The 21,612-nt window shown below is 40.3% G+C and overlaps 1 protein-coding gene across 11 annotated transcripts in view; it reads left to right on the top strand.

Moving 5' to 3' along the window:
• Positions 1–21,612, top strand: part of LOC105381867 (histone deacetylase 5) — a 68,620-nt gene that overhangs the window by 29,697 nt on the left and 17,311 nt on the right. For 6 of the 11 annotated variants that reach the window (XM_048622775.1, XM_048622774.1, XM_048622781.1 and 3 more), the window contains 2 exons: positions 18,280–18,395; positions 20,639–20,716. In XM_048622775.1, the coding sequence (XP_048478732.1) occupies positions 18,280–18,395; positions 20,639–20,716 (194 nt within the window). The remainder of the gene's footprint in view (positions 1–18,279; positions 18,396–20,638; positions 20,717–21,612) is intronic. The other 5 variants (XM_048622780.1, XM_048622779.1, XM_048622778.1 and 2 more) reach the window with 2 other exon arrangements.

Genomic DNA, 21,612 nt, shown 5'->3' with positions numbered 1-21,612 from the left:
CTCTTGACCGCCCCGAATGACGTTGCTGACGTCACTGCCGGAATATACTTTAGAATTTAATTACAGCATTTATTTTCCTCAAACATTTTTAATTTGTTTATACATAAGATAAAAATACTTATATATTTTAAAGTACGCTACAAGATCTTTAAAAAGCACTTTTCTATTTTGTAAAGTGAAGAAGCAGCTATTAAGGCGACCTTTAAAGGTCAGGACACTTTCCTCAGTCTACCGCGAGTCTCCCGACGCCTCCACTTCACGCTCCCTCACACTCGGCATGACAAAATAGCTATGTCCAGTACCGTATTCTGTCTAGATATTTAGAAATAAAAATTTTCTCAAACTTAAATTTATTAACTTTCTTGAACACAGCTTTAGCGTACCATTTCACATTGAATATGAACACTAATATGGCATTACCGCCAAACTAAAACACTTTATAAAACCTGTCAAGAGGCTGTCAAAGGCCTTACGTATGTGTCAAATTCCGGTTCAATCACCTGATAGACGTGGGTATTTTTTTATGTCGTTCTGTCATGTGTGTTGTGTGTGACGTCACATAAACCCCGACACCTGATAGGTGCGCGTGCGCCGGCGCCCCCCCGTCTGTCCCAGTGGGTCACGGCTGGTGCAAGCTCCATGGTATATTTAGACATGCATCGCCGTTCACCTCATCCACCCAGCGTCTTATCATAAATACCCCATCATACTCTTCACAGTTTAGCCGTGATTTCTTCAGAAGGTACCACACAAACACACACGCGTACTTACATTGTAACAAGCATTGGAGGGTTACTCTATACTGACGAAAAACGAACGAACGGGAGCTGTCGTACAATCGGCACATTTAATACTACGAGGTAGAGTCGTGGCTCGCGCAGCAGTGCACTGAAACTTAATTTTTCTTAATAAAGAGTGACCCCCCTGCTCTCGGCTCGTCACAGTCGGTTGCCGATTGTCGTTTGTCATCGGTGAGTTCTGTAATTGGTTGGTGCTATATTTAGATCACCTTTGTTCGGCTAGGCCGCCGCTGTGCTTGTTGTGTGCTGTTTCTAGATGTGTAGAATGGATTCTTTCCGTATTAGAAGTTTCTCGACTCGGCCTTTTGTTAGTAAATTTTGTGTCTTATTTACTCTCTAAGAAGTGGTAATGGTAGTACAGTTTATATGTCCAACTATTGATCATTGATCACTATTTTAAAGTCTGTTTTGAGTACCTTGTTCTTTCTGTTTTGATTCCGTCTAGTTCTCCATCTATGTATGACTACTATTATCATCAACACATGATGAACCTACATATCCGAGTAGTGTAATTAGGATCAACAGATCAACACATACGACATACAGAGCTGCAACTCCCACGTCCCAGATTACAGATGCTATAAATACAACTGCCTACTGAGTATTAGTTTTAACTCCCGACGGAAATGGATGGGTGTTATAAGTTTAACGTCTCTGTATCTTTACACATCTGTATGTGGTAGCGTAGCTCCTAAACGACTCTACCGACTTTCGCATTGTTTTCGTATATAGGGTTTCATGAACATCGGTTCAGGTGTTCAAAAGTTATACGATAAAGTTGAAAGTTGGGTTTTTTTTTAACGTTGGTCAGGATATTATCGTACTCAGTATAGGTACAAGTGGGCAGTGTTCTCTGTACACACTACAGCATGTTGACTCCGGAATTGACCTCTATTATACGGCGGCGGCGGTGGCGGCGGCGGTGGCGGCGGTGGCGGCGGCGGTGGCGGCGGTGGCGGCGGCGGTGGCGGTGGCGGCGGCGGCGGTGGCGATGTAATTAGCACTCCGTCACGCGTGTCATGCGACATTATGTGACACGGTCCGTCAACAGCTGGCGCCTGCTGGATCACGGATCTCGACGCTATCCCACGGTTCATACACTCGCAAGCAATGAAAAGTGACAATAGCACTAAATTACTCCTAAACGGAAAAGGCTAGCTGATGCCGCTTGCAATATTGAAGTACATTTAACAGGACAAGAATATAACCAAAGAAAAACAAAAGGCACGGACATAGAGTTGTAGTCTGTGGAGTGATAATAAAATAAAAAAGCCCTAGTAATTGTTCCTGGATATTGAAGTTTTAACTGAAAGTGTTATTATCTTAACTTACTATAAATAAGGTAGTTCATAGATATGGAGATATTGTTATCAGTTAATAAATCCGCAACTACTTATGTATTCTACGATGGTTTAATCTCAGCACTAGAGTGTAAACATTGCGTCACCGTACTATCGTATAGTAGTATTCCATGTCGTTTAGTAGTATTCCATGCATTGCGTTTTATTGGCAGATTCCGATTCACCCTTGGGATACAACGGCTGCAAACTATTTCTCCTACATGGCTACACACAAACATCAAACTTATAACACATCTCTCCGTGGTTCTATCACACGTGAGGAACACATGTCTGTGTCACCTCGTAAAAGTGTAGCCTCCACCTTTCGGAATCGTACGCAACGGACGCATCGCATTCAGTATTGTTCAGAAATTCACACAACTTCTTCTTCTTCAGCATTGCCGATGCCGTTCCTCCATACATTTATGATAACCCGTTAGGTCCAATACATCGTACACAACACAATGTACTGTCAAACATTTGTCCGATCCATACAAGTTACGTCAGATCGGCCAAGCGGGCGACACTGCTTATGGATTATTAATTGCTTAAGTTCGGTGGTGGTAACCCCACGGGGGAACGAAGCATTCCCTCACGTACACCCGCTGCATTTCCTCAAGGCGGTCTCCTTTCATTTCAGTGCCGTTATATAACACCAATGAAATTAAACACATGAATGAACGCGAACTAGTTGCGTTATATAACGTCAACGATATTATATGAATGAACTTGAGCATTCCTTAGTAGAATTTGAGTGCCAATTTAATTGTTTTCTCAATGAAATGATAATTATGTCCGGCCGGTTTTACGTGCACAAATAGCTTGTTATGATTATGGGCGAAGTCTTTACTAATCTGTTTTTTAAGTGCTTATAGGGATAGTAATTAAAATGTATATAGGTATAAAGTTAAGCATACGAATTGGTGGATGGTCATTCGTGGATTCCCGTTAATCTAAACTTAAACTCGTATCTTGAACGCACATTGAAGATATTATTTATCTAATAACTTAAACCTACCATTACATAATCCAATATAATACGCATGCAAACAATTTTCGATTAACTTATTATCTTAACTCCTATATCATATAAGATAGCGCATGCAAACAACTCATATTTAGTTCGACCAGGCCATGTAGCACGGGGCACTATTAAGACATGATAAAAGTTCTCCGTCGCGCTCGCTCTTGAGGCTGCGCGATGTGAGTGAGCGCGATGCAAAACTCTTGTCACGTCTTAAATGCGCACCGTACTAGCCCTTCAGAGAACAGTGAAACAAATCAAAAGTATATTTTGGAGCCTCCCATAAACATGAATGTATTTCGCAAAGTAGGGATTGTACTGTATCTGCGTCTAATGCGTAAGGAAAGAAAATAAGCATATACAGGGTGTTGCAAAAAGGGTATACTAAGCCCAAACCTACATGTGCAGCATGGTATATATGTCGCAGGCAACTGGTTTAATCTCCTGTTTGATTGAACCACTAGCCCGTTCATTGGATGGCGCTATTCAGTTGTATGACTAAAGGACAACTCGTCAAGTCGTTGATTGTAACGTTCGACGTCTTGACTGAACGTCATTCAGCGAAGTCGTTGAATGGAATATAGTATAGCAACTTTGTAATGTCTGGTTAGGGTGAACATCACCAGACAAGAGTCAACAAAAAGACTATGTTACAAAGCTCTTATCTCACAAATTAACTAAACAATAACAATAAAAGTTCCTTCATATTGTTGTTCATACTTATCCAGTTTCGCCATTTTTTTTCTTTGAAACTATCCGCCCGCGGCGTAATAATAGGTAAATCCATGTTGTCACACTATTTTAACACAAACAACGCACTTTAAAGCTAATTTATTTGCAAAAAACTAACAATATAGGTGCTTTTTGTGTCAGCTGTTAGCTGTTAGACGCCATATTTGTTTTATTCACCACCTGACTGATTTTAAGTCAGCTAACTAGTTGGACGTTTTGTGACGCTTGTACAATCAACGTTCGGCCTAGTCATACAACTGAACAGCGCCATCCAATGAACGGGCTAGTGGTTCAATCAAACAGGAGATTAAACCAGTTGCCTGCGACATATCTAAGCCCGAAACTGAAATCAGAATTTCTAAATTCGCCAAGAAAATATTTCATTTTCCATAGAAACTTTGTTGGTCACGTGACTTTTTTACTTTTTGCAACACCCTGTATAAACATGTTCAAGTAAGTATAATAATGTTTAATAACGTAATGTTTACATTGTACACAATTCGATAATATATGGTCCGGAAGGGCATCGGCCGCGCCGGACGTGATATCGGGATATCGACGCTTATTGGAACTTACAATCGCGGCTTGTCACTCCCTTTTCTATTTAATTTCATGGGGTTCCGCTCATCTGGCATAATCTTTATTGACCAAAACTCATTTCGCATAACTCGTATGGTCTAAACTTTTTTGGCCGAACCATCACTTTGCCAAGACTTATGTGGCATAAGGCTCGTTTCGTCTAAAACTCTTTAGGCACAATCTTTAAACACCTAAGTTTCGTTTGCTCAAATTTATGTTCGTCTATACCTATGTATAATCTTGTTTCTCCTAATGTTATCTTAATAAATAATATATTAAGTATGTAGTAAATGTACAAATTGTGGTATTTTTCTCCTACATCCCGAAAATCTCGATATTGTATGATCAAAAAATCGAAAGTTAACGACCAATATAATTATTGCAAACCCCATGAGATCGAAACCTAAAAATAGGTGCGACGACGAGCAAAGCGAGGAGGAGCGTGTTAGGTGCACATGTTCATCAAAACCAAAGCGGAGCGCAGCGAAGCGGAGCGGAGCGTTTTCCAAACAGCGGAAACAATACAAGGCACCAGTTTGCGCTATGTAGGGAGACGCTCCGTCAAAGTTAAAGCCAAACGAATATTATTACTTTGTATAAACCTATGCCATAGCATTATTAGGCTATTCAAGATTTGGCCATACCATTATTAGGCTAAACAATGTTATGCGAAATAACTTTTTACTAAACGAGATTTATGCCATACGATTTTCGGCGTAACGAGACTTTGACCAAACGTTACTATGCAATACGAGATTAGGCAAAAAAATCTTATGCCAAAAAAGGTAGAACCAATTTCATGACTAAGAAGCATGGGTACATGGGTAGTCGTGTATCCCAGTGGAGAGGGCCAATAGAAGCTAGTGGCTGCATGGCGAAGAGATAGAGTGTTGTAACGTTTCTTGCAGTGGTGTGCGTCCAGCTTGTTCATTATCTAGTGCTGCTTGTTCATTATCAGATGTAAGAACATTCCAAATACCGTCACAAATAAAATACAATGGGGAAGAAATCCTATCCGTTACTTGAAGTGACACCACCACGGCTACAACGATCCGCAGAGGAGAAAATAAATATCAAACGAATTTCATCTTTACTTTTGATTTCACATAACACGGCGATGCTGGCCGGACAGAAATAGCGCGCGAAACTTACGCGGAAATCCTATTGAACGAATTCGAAAATAGAATCCTCTGACGCGCACAGTCGTGGGCGCGAGCCGCGGACTGCGGGCAGCGGGTGAACTTGCGTTCGAAATCTGAATGTCGAAATTAAAAAGTTGTTGTTGTCGCGTTTAGAAACGATGCCGGAAGTTTAGGGTGTTTGCAGTGCCGTAATGTCTCAGCTGAACATGCGTGTTTACAAATAATTTACGGACGAAAAACAATACTTTATGTATGTGTAATTAAAGTCACAGGAGATAGTGTAGAAAAAAGTACGGAACTTTTTCTGCATACTAAAATGAAAAACTAGTCTTGTAACTTTCACGAAACTGAAAATATCACGTACTTAGGTAATTTAATTCATAAAGATGGTTATAAGATGAATGTTTATTATTTAATTAATTAATTGTTTATTTGTTGCAGGTAAAGAACGAGAACATATTTATTTAGTGTAACAAGTACCTACTCGTGAGTGTATCTCCACAACTGGGTTCGTTACATTTCAAATAATATTTATGCCACATTTGTTTGTACAGATGTGGACAGTTATATTTACTGTTAATGAGTACATGGATATCCTATGTAATGTAAGATGACTGCATGATGTAGGAGTATGTAGGTACGCTTAGGATTGCGTTGTGTGCTGCGTGTGCCAGTGGACGCATTCACTTATTAACAAGAAAGGAGCCTCCTTGACTGACGTATCAGTGAGTTTAGTGATCCTCCTACAACTGGGTCATCGTTTTTCTCAGCCCTAATGTCTCTCACCAACACACTGCCCTAAGAAGACCATCTGCTCATTATTAATTCACGTACAATTTATTATTCAGACCATTCGTCTCTAATATTTTAAAATTACAGTTCCATCCCTTCAGTTTTATAATATAATAACACCGTTTAATTCGGTTAGCTGTAAATAATTGATTTACGAACGCAGCACGTTGTGTTATTGATTTACAGTGACAGAGCGGCGTTGTGTGAGCGGCGGGCGCTGGGGTCACTCTATACTGACGAAAAACCACAGAACAACGCGGACTCGTACCCTCGTCGGGAAGCGTCATAGCGATCTTTCTTTCTCTTTTCTACATAGGTCTCTACATACCGGTACATCACTATGGCATTTTTTTGACATTGGTTGCTAGGCAACGGCTAATAACAATATACCATGACCGAAGGCGATCAAATCTGTGAACAAATCCGGAAATCCGAATATTCTATGAAATGAAGCTGTCATTTTAGTATGTGAACAAATCATTTTCAATGAAAAGAACGCTTTGCCAACTAGATTGGGTCTAGTGAAAATTGAGACTGCAACTAGTTTTAATAAAAACGGTGGGCCTTTCTGGCCCACTACCCCGGCAGAGGGGAACGTCCGTCGATTTCGTCTCCAGACCATTCATACTCAATGCGAAAAACTAACGAACGAGGGCTGTTGAGCAATCAGCACGTTTAATACAACGAGGTAGAGTCGTGACTCGTGCATCAGCGCTCCGAAACTACGTCCTTAGAGAGTGACCCTCCTGGGCCCGAGCGGGATTTCATTACCAGTTCACCGTATTTATAGATATTGTTGTCATTTAGCATAACTGAGCATTAACAGGGCTGGTAAAATCCCATCAAGTGTGATAAATAGTCGCATGCGTTTTCCGATCAAGTCATCTCTCATTCACATAAACAAGCTTCTGAGCTACGAAATATATATTATTTAGCCTTCAGGCTTCAAATAACGGCCATACAAACAAACATAGATAAAATAATGTTATTTTTTAGCTTACAATTTCAGAAAAACATTACTAAAAGTGAGCTAGTAAGCCGCTGCGGTAAAAAACATAAAGTAGAGGCTATAAATGACAAAGTACATTTTATAGGTTAACAATAATTATGCGACTGTGTTGACATGCAGGTTACATAACCTAGTTATGGAAAACTACATAGGAAATTGTCCATTTATGTCCGAGTCATTGTGCTATTTATACCCGGGGACGCGGCCGAGGCAATTATGCCGCGGGGGCCGCTGTTACGCAATCACAACCCTATTTTAATCCATAATTATTATAATAATTTCAGAGCCGTGGTGGCGTAACTAATAAGTATTTGTGCTATATAATTCGAATAATTTCAGGGAAAACCCTTAGAACAGTACCCTTTTCTTTTACCAGTACAGATGTAAAATGTATAGAGTCAATTTAAACTTGATTGCAGTTCAATAGAGGGGACAGTTATGGGAGAACATCCTTCACGGGAAATATAATTTTAAGGCGAAACAAAGCTTGCGGGTGCCCTTGTGTGTCATAAAAGTCTAATTCGAAATAAACGATTGTTTTACGACATGATGTGCATTTCAGTTGAGTATACCATGTTTATAGTCATCACATCCGGCCCACTGCGGGTTGTATAAATAGCTGCACTTGCTCCTCCATGGGACGACCTCGGCTATACTTGGTGCAGACACCATGCGGCCATTGTATAGTGGAATTTTAATCGATTGCACTTAGAACAGACTTTTCAGAGTTTCCAGTCAAGCGATACCGATGTTGCGCTACAGCATACCAACTGAGGAAAGCTACCGAGTGTTACAGCGATATACTTATCGCTTAGGATTGAATAGAGCTCAAGATTTACGTAGTGCTGCAAAGGTACATTTCATTAGAAAATGAACATGAACAACTATCAAACATCCACAAACAACGAACCACATTATACAGTGAGTTAATTAGTTTCGTTTGTAGATAGGTACCTAATAAGTACATAATAATATTTAAATATACATACTTAAAACTGGCATCATGTTTCGAAATGTCTCGAACGGTTAATGTATTCAGTCACATGGCGGATAAATATCACGTTTTGTCTTGAGTCTGTGTTCTGCTGCGCACCGAAAACATTGCATATACACAGTAATTTTAGGTCCCTTTCTTGGTGATTACCTACTGATTAGGGATTGAACAAGATGTACCGTTAATTGCCTCAACACACATTCGAATAATATCTTAGAGCCGACGATATGTATTTCTTACAAAAATACAATATATTTATCGGCATTTTTTAGTTTTTATATCGTCTCGAGACGTATTAGTCTCGTGTCGGTCACGGTTTTTAAAATTACCATGTTAGTGAGCCGTCGAGGTCGCCGATACTTATTTCCTCTTTTATTATCTACGCAAACCGGTCCAAGAATTTAACTTCAATTCTTGATTGTCTATTTACCTATTTTTATTGTAATTTGCCATATCGTAGTAAACATGTTTCGATTTTAATCTATTAGCGTAGGTTCATTTTAAATTCAATTAAGTACATTCATTTATTTCAGACCTTTGTTACATAAATTAACTTTGTAGGTACAAATTCAAACTATTTCGAATTTCGATCTACATGACAGTCCACGAAAGCCAATCCTATCAAGTAACAAACTAACCTTTTACGTTCCTTACAACGAATTCCCGTGAACCTGTCCCCCTGCCCGTGCCCCCCCCGTGCCCCCTGTGCCCCCGCACGACAAGTGCTGCACCGGCTGCGTCGGAGTACCAGGCGCACAGGAATAGCAGGCACCACCCGCCGTCACTTTCAGCTATAAATGGAAACCACGGCCTGCGCTTTTGGCGCCTAAATATAGAACACCGTTTTGGAACAGGAATAGAAGAGGGCCTTTGTGTTGTTCTATTTTAGAAATGTTTGCTTTGGTTTCGGTTAAAAATGTGTGTTGAAAGCACCGTTTGTTTGTTTATTTTAGCTTGATTTTATTCCTTGTACGGGCGAGCTGCTGCCGGACGATTCCATTGTTATAATAATACCTAAATATATTACAACATTAATTACAATTTAGTGGCTAAAAATAATCCCCTAAATGTCACATGTGATTAAAATATTCCATCATTCGTCCGAAAATAACCCGCTCGTTGAGTCACCGACTCGTCACATTGTTCAAATATTATCGCCGCTGACATTGTCTGAGAGCTTGTTCGTGGTATTATCTACATAAACAATGATAAATAATAATGATGAATTTTCTATTTAACAGCTTCTTGGTGTGTCTGTGACAAACACGAGATACTAGAGCGCGTCTAGGATTTGTCACCGGTTACATTTAACAGCTTAATGTAGGATGGACTATTCCACGTACGTAGGTATAATAAACCGATGTCTCACAGTAGTCAAGTTATATCTGGAGAGAAACGTTGCACGTTGAATCATAGAACAAATATTACTACAGCACAACCAACACAAAACTAATAAAACTTGAAGTCTATTCTGGTAGCGAAAGCAACTTTAAAAATAGCCATCATTGTCGATGGTCGGTATGAACCTGTTTAGAACAAAAAATAGCGTATGGGCTCAACTTTGCCTCTATTATGCGTCTAAATTTAGAGCTCCCTCCCAGCATGGTGCAAGAAGACTCCGCGACCATGATGTAACTAGCTGAAGCCCGCGAGCTCCGCGAGTTTTTAAATGAAAACTCTAGAAAACAAAGTAGTCTATGAGTTACTCCAAGATTTAAGCTTCCCATATACAAGCTTTCAGTCGACATTGCTGAGCATGATGCCATTTGCCAGAACGGAAGTACCTACTTACCTATTTTATTATAACCCTTATGTTAATTCTAGTTACCTACTGTCCTGTTATTAGTGTTGCCCAAATGCAAGAACAAGACGAGACTTAGCCAGTCTTGGTCTTGGTCTTGCGCCAATACACCTGGTCTTGGTCTTGGTCTTGGTCTTGCGCCAATACACCTGGTCTTGGTCTTGGTCTTGGTCTTGCGCTCCCAGTCTTGGTCTTGGTCTTGCAGCAAGAGTCTTGCAAGTCTTGCAATTACCTATTAGTCTATTACTATTTATTAAAGTTTACTTTTTGATTTTAATAGATATTTTTTTATTCGCTATGTTTATGGTATTAGTCGTAATATAATATAATAATAGGTCCAGTTTTTCATTTTCTTTGATACAGTTTTTTGCATCTCATAGAATTCCTAAGCGTACTTACCTATACACCGAACTGTTACACCTAACTACTCAGTGAAATAGCGCTCTGCAAGACGCAAGAGTCTTGCAGGCTATGTCTTGTTCTTGCTCAAGTCTTGCACGGTCAGTCTTGGTCTTGGTCTTGCTAAAAATACGCGGTCTTGTTCTTGGTCTTGGTCTTGCAAAAACGCAAGAACAAGACCAAGACTGCAAGACCAAGACTGAATTTGGGCAACACTACCTGTTATAAGTACTTAAATGTTATGTGTTTAGTTTATACTATAGAATTAAGTATTTTATGTAGTAGGTTTCATTTGTTTTTGGCAATAAATGCTATTTTACTTTTACTTTAATTACTATACCAAATTTAATTTAAATTGGCCCAGCCGTTTTTCCGTGAAATAGTATCAAACATAAATCTTTTTTTATTGTGTTTGTAGTACTTACTACGAGTACACTTGTTACCTACAAATGTGCGTTAGCGTTCCATGAAAAATAATTATGAAAAACCCCTTTCAGGTACACTAAGATCTCTATTATAATCTCTTCTGAATAACGTTTTCTTCTGTAGAGTTTGTATGTAAGGAGCATTGGACGTATAAACGTCTTAGTGTATTTCTTAGGCCCTCGGTCTATCTCCTCGCGGCTATATCCGTAGCGCCGCAAGTGGCGCGAATGCACACGATTATAAATACACAAGTGGAGAGAGCCCTTCCAGTGGACTATTGTTAGGACATGCACAGTTACTGGTGGCTATTCCCGGGCCATTGTCGCACTGGTGTGCGGTTCAATCGTTCTGAAGTTCACTTCATATACTTACCACTTTTGCAACAGCCTGTATTATGTATAGAACCTGAAAGTTGGCTGTAAGAGATCGCTCTCAGCGATAAAGCAGGCAGCGTGACGGCAGCCCGCTGCCACTCAAATCCACGTCCGAGACCTCATACAGAGTCGCGCAACGTTTGGCTGTGTGTCGTCTCATACGACATCCAGTAGATAATATGTTCCACTCCATCACAACCGCGCCGAACGGTGCTCGAACTTTTATTTATATACCTATAAAAAGGGCTTAATAGTGGATTTCTTCTGTTTACGAAAAGTTTATATTTCTAGGTATTCATTAAATTAAGAAAATAATATTTAAAGTAAACTCAGAGGCAGACTAGTTTCGTGGAAGCGAGACTGGCGTGTTATGTCTAGATCTTAGGAAATATTATTATTTATCACTGCTTTTCTCGCGAGCGTCTCTACAAAATAAGATGTTTTCCTCTAAGAAAATAAGAACCGGCTAAAAAGTGGCCAATAGATGTTCTGTCTACAGTTACAGTTTTTGTGTGAAAGAGTATCAAACATACTGACCAATCCTTCCCATTGATAATAACATTATGATGTCTAATTGGAGGTGGAAAACGAGGGACACATTGTATTGAACCTTACAAGAAATGAGATTTTCCCGTCCATACATTTGAAGCCACACAAAGGCCTTTTATAAAACAATAATTAGTCCAGGAACAGTAAGTTGTAAACAGGACAAAGACATGATGAATCACTCGCGACAGTTACCACGCGAGTGTTGGAACTTGTCTTTGTATGCACATCACTAATTATAGCTTTACCACTGGGCTATTTATAGCTATGACTGCCACCCGCGGCTGTGCCGATAGAAAAACTTGTGCCTCGTGCATAGGATTAGACAAAAAATACACAAATGAATGTTGAAACAAGGCAATGTCATCAGAAGAATACTTTGGTCGTTTTCAATCGACTTATGATAGTAAATGTGTCTGCAAAAAGCTTCCTAACTGATCACTAGTAATTATAATTTGTTATACCATCCGAAAAGACTTAACAATAAACATAATAAAGAGATAAGGTCCTGAATATTGACCCATAAAAACATAAGTATCTGCCATACATATTTAAATATGATTAACATTTTGATTCTGCAACAATTTGATCCTCCACTGACGCACAACTAATTCGCACATTAACTAACCGGATAAATCCTTTAGAAACGGTGTCTTCCTATAATCTACTTACTTACTTACTTATTCCCAATCTCCGCTGGGGAGCAAAGGGCCGAAGTGAAGCGCCGCCATTCTTTACGATCTTGGGCCAGCTCAGAGACATCCTCCCAAGACATCCCCGCCTGGCCCATTTCTTTTTTCACAGAGCGCTGCCATGTCTCTCGCGGTCTGCCGAGTCTTCGTTTACCGCCCTCGGGGTGCCATGTCAGCGCTTCCTTTGGGACGTCTTCAGTACGCCTTAGAACGTGTCCTATCCATCTCCATTTGCGTTCTTTTACGGTTTCTGCTACAGGTTTTTGATGTGTTCTGCGCCAAAGTTCCTCGTTGGAGACAAAGTCAAACCAACGAATCCCTAGGATATTGCGTAAGCATCTGTTTACGAAAACCTGTAGCTTGTTCGTGGTTTGAACCGTTTTCTTCCAAGTTTCGCAACCGTAGAGGAGAACGGTCTTTACGCACGCGTTGTACAGGCGGATCTTGGTTTGGAGACGGAATGCGGAAGACCTCCACACTGGGCTTAACATGGCAAAAGCTCCACGGGCTTTGTTAATGCGGTTCCCGATATCCTCGTCAGTTCCACCATTTGGTGTGATTTTGCTTCCCAGGTAGGTGAAGGTGTCAACATCTTCAATTGGTTGGCCGTTGATTTTAAATGGAGTACGGTCCGCAGTCATTACTCGCATTGACTTGGTCTTTTCTCTGTTGACATGCATGCCCACTCGGTTACCCAAATGGACGAGGTCATTGAGTTTCCTTTGCATATCAGAGCTATTTTCGGAGAAAAGACAAAGATCGTCCGCAAAAGCGAGATACTCCAGAGATGTTCCATCGGACCAATCCAGACCTCCTTTGCCATTCTGCTCCATCATATCCTATAATCTAACCCTGGCAAACTTCGAATGTCTGTTGTTTCTATTGCCGTAACAAACAATTACACAATTAGTGCTAATTAGGTCCAGCCCACGTGGACCCTGTCAAAGTTAACCTTTCGTTACTTTCTTATTTGTTTTGGCGAGTACTTCTTGGATCTTGACATTTAAAGTTAATATTACAATTAGGAAATTTTCCTTTGTGAGTTTTAGGGATTTCTTAGAAGAAATAGTTTTGCCTGTATTGTCCTTATATATTTATAATAACTAATTTCGAAAATTAAGTTCAATAATTAGTTTTAAAAATAATCGAAGGGCTTTTTACACAATCAATATTTACCTGTCTAACTTTTTTATGCAAAATGTGGATTCTACTGGTTTGATTTATACATAATATCTGTAGAATCAACCAAATCCCTTGTTTGATAGATAAGGGACTGCGATATTTTCTTTCTATACCACATTGAACCGGTTGGATGGATGCGTACATTGTGGAAGTGTGTAAGTAATAAAGTAACCAAATTTAACAGTCGTCCATTTCGGTACCGGACGCGCCGGCCATTCCTCGCTCCAGGAGTTACAGAAATAGCCCCCGCTCGGGGTTGCCACTGGTTACTTGATGCTAAATTATATTGTATTTACGAATCATCATCATCACGACCCATCACGTCCCCACTGCTGGGGCACGGGTCTTCTTCCAATGCAGGAAGGGTTTAGGCCTAGTAGGTATTTACGAATGCATACATGTATTTGTGATAGTGATTGGAGTGATCAAACCCATAATGTTTCGTATATTTCATATCGTACTTCAATGTGCGTCCCAGTCACTTTTGTGATTTTCATAGTTTATGTTTTGGAATACATGTTTTTACTGTGTAAAACAGAGACAGGTAGACATTATCCAGACATTGTGAAACAGGTCCTTTTAGTTATTAAACTTTCAGTTACTTTGCAGGACCCATTTAACGTGCACTGATCTCGTTTTCTCAATGCAAATCTACCTAATAATATTTTGGCACAACTCGATGTTCCCGTAAAAAGCTTCGTACGTTATACATAGGGTATAAATGTGGAGGAATTATGAAAGGTTCATTTGTCAAGGCTGCTTTCAGATGATAGAAAATAGCAGCGAACGGATCAACAGTTTACACGAACCGATATAGACGCTGGTCGTTTTAGTAAGTGGAGCACGGAGCTCACTTTTATGGAGTTATTTCTGTAGCTTTCCCAACTGATCACTTTCCAGGAAGATCATCGTAAATATATAAAAAGGGTTTTGTGTGTGTTATAATATCATTACTGCATCTTGAATTTGAACATAAGTTCTTGATTTAAGAAAATACTGTATTGTTTTTGACCTACGCACATTGTTATATGCGATAATGGTTATCAACGCTTCACTTATTCTTCTCTTCTCTCGAAATCTTCGGTCTTCAGCATTACCATTTGTTCTCGGGTCGGCCGGCTCGCTGCTCCGGAGGCGTGATGATCTTCTTCTTCTTCTTCTTTCGTGTCAGTGAACTTGCGAATTTTTAAATTTGTCCAGACCAAAAAGAGGCAACTTTGATAGCATTTGGGGTTGTCCTGGAGTAAGTCTTCCCGAGTGCAGGTGGAAGGGCACAGGGGACAGGAGAGTAAATGCTCCATAGTCTGGTGGGCGTGATGATGATCAGTCGGGACCGCACTCGCTTGCAGGATGTGCTATTTTAACCCCGCGTCTGTGTGAAACGGGTTTTAAGTATATTTCTGGTTCGAATCCGACGCGCGTGGCTTGCTAATGGCGGTGTAAAAATACACACGCTGCTTATATTTGAGTTTTTCTTTGTTTAGATTCTGTGTGTTGGTTCTGTTATTTGAACGGAAAAGTTGTAAATAGTGATAAATATTATAATAACGAATTGTACATATGTGATATGGAAAACTATAAGCCATTTATTTGATTTAAACTTTAGGTAAAAATAAAATAATACTGTAGGGCTTTTGGTTAAAAAAAGAAACACTTAAAAATATTACCCGAGTATATATTACATACATACATACATACATATACATATGTGGGGACATCTCACACACGGCCATCCGACCCCAAGCTAGGCAGAACCTGTGTTATGGGTGTCGGACAGCTGATATATCTACACAAATACATAGATAGATAGATACTAAATATAAATATCAACACCCAAGACCCGAGTACAAATATCTGTCTTTAAACAAATATCTGCCCCAGCCGGGAATCGAACCCGGGACCATCGGCTCAGTAGTCAGGTCACTAACCACTACGCTATTCGGTCGGCTATATTATTTATAAAAAGAGTAGTAGGTCCACGATTCATAATTATTATACGCCATTATCATAACAACAGCTATTGTAGAGCACATACGTGCGAAATGCCCGCATGGGCAGTCGCCTCCGTGAATCTTTATAATCAAAAAACGTCCAGAAATTGTGATTTACTTTTTCGGAATTATATTTAGTTTCAAGCCCTACAAGGTGCGAAAGTGCACACGTATCTATGTAGTCAACTGTACATCGAGCGCTAAATAATCAAAACAACATTGAACATTTCTGCGAACCGAAAACTCGGCGAAATCGCGCAGCTCGCGTGCTGCTATTTATAGAACCTCTTTATTACCGTGCGTCCCTCTCGCACCCGCGCGCCAGAGCGGGACGGAGCGAGGGGGGCGTCCTTCAGTTGTCGTTGGGAGTCTATTTGTGGACGGGGGGGCGCGGGGCAGCGCGGGGGCGGCTGTTGTTGCTATTGCAGTAGGTACTATACCTAGTCAATTATTAGTAAATGGCCCTTTGATTGGGCCTGTAACAAGTAGGCTGACTCTTGGAGTTAAATTTCCTAAAGTCTTGGTGAAGCTGAAAGAAAAAGCTCACAACTAGATTCAATTTGGAAGTTCACTGGAAATTATAAAGTAAGTACCTAAATATGAGTTTCACTGAACTTTTTAATTTGGACGAATATATACTCGTTACAGGAAAAAGTGCAGTGAAATAACAATAATATGTTCTGAAGCACGTGAAAGAAAAACTTTTCAACTCGTAGCGCTTCGTAGCATAGAAAGTGCTACGACGCGGCGTAGCGGCTACGAGGTCTTGCTACGAGCCTTTCGTAGCATAGTAAAATGCCATTTGTGCATTTCACCTGAAAACTTACTGCACATTTATGAAAGCTTGTTGGTACGTACTTCTTCTAGTTTTTGTGTAAAACTATACCTACAGATTTACTATTAATACATAATTATGAGAAGGTGGTCAAGTAACAGGATAAATCACATTTATTAATAGAAATACCTACAGAACGTTCGATAACGTGAATAATAATGTTGGAATTTATTTATAGCGTGGTTAGATTAGATAAGTCTTGCCGATGTATTTTTAGCGTTCGAGTTACTTCGCCATTGCTAATAACGAGTCATAAACCGTCTATATATAGACTGGTGCTGCGTAGTTCAGAGTTTTTGCTTTGTCGAAGGTCTTAAATAATGTAACGTTTAGTGCCGATAATAATTGTTATTAGAAGTATTAACGTGAGTGGAGCATTTATTTGTTACATGGCAAGAAGTTATTACTATTATTTATGTTGAGTAATCTGGCTAAGTTTTATTTGCTGCGTAGCTTAAAAATTCGGTTTAGCCGTTTAGGAGCTACATCACAGACAGATGCAGAGACACGTTAAACTTATAAGTTATTACACCCCCTTTTTCCGTCTTTGGTTAACATTTTCTGGGTATTAGCTGTAGATATCTTCACTAAGGTGGGGTCTTGCAATTGCAACTATCCGATAAATGCAACTAACTTCAATAACTCCCTCTAGAGTTACTTTATTGTAAAACGACAGACTGATATCAATTTTACATCATAAAAGTTCTACCCAAAAATGTAGATGCGCTGGTAGCTCAAGAAATTTGGGAGGTATTGAAGTCAGTTGCATTTATCGGATAGTTGCAATTACAAGACCCCACTATACTAGATCATCGATTAATTTGGATTCTAAGAAGGTTTCACATAGTACCTTTATAGTATTAGAAGTAACTCGTATTATGAAGCGTTGAACTGATCCGGGTCGTAATACAGTGGAACACATGAAACCCAGTTCAATAAACAGTTTTTCTATGAATATATTTTGTTTTTTTACGTAATATAGGTAAAGTTTCCATTCCACTGTAACTTCCTACCCCTACTTCAAATAGTGAATTATTATTTCAACAACAAGTTGCACGGCCCCAGCAGGCAATACATATTACAACAGTGGAAAGTACAAGTGCTTTAACAATTCACCAGCCGACCACACTCCGAGGTCTTTGTTGCTATATTTAGAATATTTCCAAAAATAGCCTTCCCTCCCCTCTCGTGCCCCTCCCCCGCGCTACCCTCGGAAGTAGGCCACCCCCCGCGCCTCCCGCGCGCCCCCGCGGCCTCGGGGGCGACCTGGTGCACCGGGAACATACAGGGTGCAGATATTAATGAGGCATTGGAGATAGGTCGGTCTAGTTTATGGGTAGCGAAGTATGCCTTTCGAGGTACTTATTCATGGATGTCCTAGTGTGGCCTGGTCCGATAGCCGACATTCGGTGGATGTATGTGAATTCATAATACCAATAGTACTTATGCATAATAAAATGCTCCTCCTGCCCCCAATTGCTATATCTCCCCATAACACTTTTCTTTGAAGTATTTGCCTTACACATAGGGTGCAAAACCAATTTGAATAGTAGCTCTTCTGCTAGCGATTCAATAATAAGCTCTTATACAGTGACCTAAACCTGCATTTGTCTGTCCACAGAGATGGGTCCGGAGGCGGCTCGCGGCGCGGACCCGTCGCCGCAGCGGTCGCCGTCGCCGCCGCCGCCGCGCCTGCCCGCCGCCGACACCTCCTATCTGCAACACCAGATCATGCAGGTAACTAGACAATGTGTCGAGGGTACTGCTGTGACTAGGGGGTCGCTCTATACTGACGAAAAATGAACGAACAGGAGATATAGTACCAAGAGTCGTGGATCGCGCAGCAGCGCCCCGAAACTTAGTTTTTCGTCATATGTAGAGTGACCTCCCAGGCCCGGCGGCATGGCAGTCAATATCGCAATTCACGAAAAACTAATCGTAGATGATTAGGCAGTCATAACCATCGTCAGTTAACGCTGACTGTCAAGATGCGCCGGACGTATAAAATGAAACAGGATATGTTACTCGAGGTGGCTGAATTGGTCAATTTATCTTCGCTTCGCTTTCGTTTTGAATCTGACAGTGGATTAACTAATCGTAGTCGCAAGAAATTACTAAGATGGCTTGGACCTAGAAATGGCAAGACTAGGTACATATTTGGCACAGGACATACTAAAAATACGTTAGCCCACGGCAAGTCGCAGACGGCAAAACGATGACTTTCGATTCACTTTCATACAAAATGTATAGAAGCCTCGTTATTCAACGCAAAGCGAAGAGAACGGTGCGAGGACACGAGGCTTTCATACATTTTGTAAGAAAATGGATTAAAAGGGCCCGCCATCTGCTGCGCGTCCTAGCCTTACGTCTTTTCTTTTCTTGCGTCTTCTCAGGAATCAAGAGGTTACCCGCCAAATCTGCTATAGTATAATATTAAAGTAAAATATAGAAGAGTCTACATTAATTGACTAAGAGTACAATTAAATTGATAACATTATACATAACAAATCATGAGTTCGTTCTTGAACTTAGCGTGTGTTCGAAGCCCACGTTTCCTCGGAATACTCAATCTTGTCTCGTTTCGCGCAACGGCCGACCTTCCGCGCTATGGCGTCCAAAACTGCGTGTATTTATAAAAACATCCCGCGCGATGTAAAAATAACCGGCGCGAATATAGCTGCGCCCGCGCACCTATATTTACAAGCTCTCCCATACACGTGCTCCGCAGAGACGAAGCCGGAGCCTCCGCCGTTCTTAGAAACACTATGTGTGTAAGACATAATAACGTAAATCCGAGTATTTTAATCCTTCATTTCCATTTGTGAGACGGCTGTCCCAATTCCGCTGCAGCTCTAATTAATATTTGATCGCGGCAATCCCTCGCGCTCGCGCCTAAAATAAAAATGTATCTGTCGACGTGTCACGTGTATTTAAGATGCTAATTGACAGTCTAATCTAATGTCCGACGTCTAGAGACTTGTTCGAGTGCCGAAAATATCGTTGTCTACATTTTAAAACTATTTTTTTCTATTCCTAATCGCATTAGGTCAGTCTGTATTTGAGATTGCATTGACGGAACTAATTGAGACTTGTATTTCGGATGGTGAAAGTCGTCGGACGTTGTGTAGAGCAATTAGCGATTTTCTAAACATAGAGTGGAACAATATCGCAAGAGCTTTGCGGGTCGAAGATACATACCTCGTGTCCAGCTAAAAGCGTGTCCATTAAATGGTATAAATAGTGACCGTGTGTGCGGGGTGCTGCGCCGTGTTTACTCGCCGCCCCCGCCCGCCCCCCGCGCCCCCCGCCCGCCCCCGCGCTATTTCGGCGCGCATTCCATCGGCGCGTGCGCATTTATTTTCTTTTTTTCCCGCCGAAAATATTGCGAATGTGTCCGGACAGGAATACCGCGAGGCCGCCGCAGCCGCCGCGCTATCGGATTTTGAAACTGGGTTTTAAGGGTTAAGCACCCTTTTATTTTTATTCCAACATGTTATTTATTACTTAAGCTGTAAATACGTATGTAAAGTTGTTTTGTAGCCGCCTGCAAAGCGCAGAGGCGATTGGCTCAGCGGCCGTCCCGGAAGTAATTAGCGTTTTACGTGTTTCTGCTATTTCTAGTTCTAGCTCAATTCGTTGAGAGCTAGAACTCGCTGAAATCTCTAATGCATTCATTTTAGCGGCAAATTTCGTCCTGATAATTTTTATGTTTAATTTCTCTGGTCATTCATTCTAACATAGTCCGAATTCATTTAGTAAATAATCACCGTTTCTTTGATTTCGGTGTCCATTGCCCAAAAGTCCAACAACTCTCAGTTGTTTTTCGTTCCATTCTCTCGTCCCTAATTCATTTATGTGTGAATGCGCCTATCTCTATACAAACACTGCCACCCCCTGTGTGTATCTGTATGTGTGTGTGTATGTGTGTGTGTATGTGTGTGTGTCCTGTGCAAGAAGTAAACAGTCTCCTTGTCCTGCAGAACCAGAGCCCCAGAAAGAACCACATAGCGGAGAGGGCGAAACAAACTCTAGAAAATAATTTCCTGCTGCAAGTAAGTGTTAGTCCATATTGATACATTTTAATTGAATTATTAAATATTTGATGCTGTGCGCGTTTGTTGAAAAGAGTTTTAATAAAAAGAGAAATGAAAAAGGAAAGTGGCACCAAAATTATTATATCAGGCCTACACTATCTATGGATGTATTCACTCTAGAGACATGTGGCTGAATTGTTAATACTGAATATAAGTGTAAAAAGAGCGTTTCAAAAAGTCCAAACATAAACTATCGTCGTTATACACGTTGTACGTTACAGATATTGTAATATTAGCCCAATATAATTGGGTACCGGTCAGGTGCTTCCCTTAAAATTATGTTTCTATTTTCATATTCGCACACAGCGCACAGCTGCCACTCGAAGGGTCCAAGAAATAATGAGAGGTTTTTATCTATGGAAACTTATTTAAGGATGATAAATTTAATATTTACATAAATAGTGCCTATATTTATACAAAATACAATACGTGTGTACTATTACAGGTAGGTATTAACTCATTAAATCCGTCGCGCAATCGGTTTGACTGCAATGGTATTTATCAGACCGTTTGGTTTTACTAATATACTTACAAAATGAAAGATAATGCAAACAGGAAAAGGGATGTTTATTTCTGCACGTATGTATTTCCATTCAAGAATTCTCTGATTCACTTTAAAGTGTCCCTGTCTATTTGATTTTATTGAAGTAGTATTTATTTATATTTTTATCATTCCATCGTTATGTAGTACCCTACGGCTTGCGTAACTGACCTTTCGTAACTGGTATCGAACTAAGACAAATAATATTTTCAGTTATTCTCAGTACTTCTGAAGGTTCAGCAAATATGTACTTTGTTTAAATAAATTATCTGAGTAAACTATTGGTTCTATTCATTTATTGATACACATTTATTCATGT

Source organism: Plutella xylostella, chromosome 8, assembly GCF_932276165.1.
Source record: "Plutella xylostella chromosome 8, ilPluXylo3.1, whole genome shotgun sequence".
In the NCBI taxonomy this organism is placed as follows: domain Eukaryota; kingdom Metazoa; phylum Arthropoda; class Insecta; order Lepidoptera; family Plutellidae; genus Plutella; species Plutella xylostella.
This window is presented reverse-complemented; position numbering and strand designations above follow the sequence as displayed.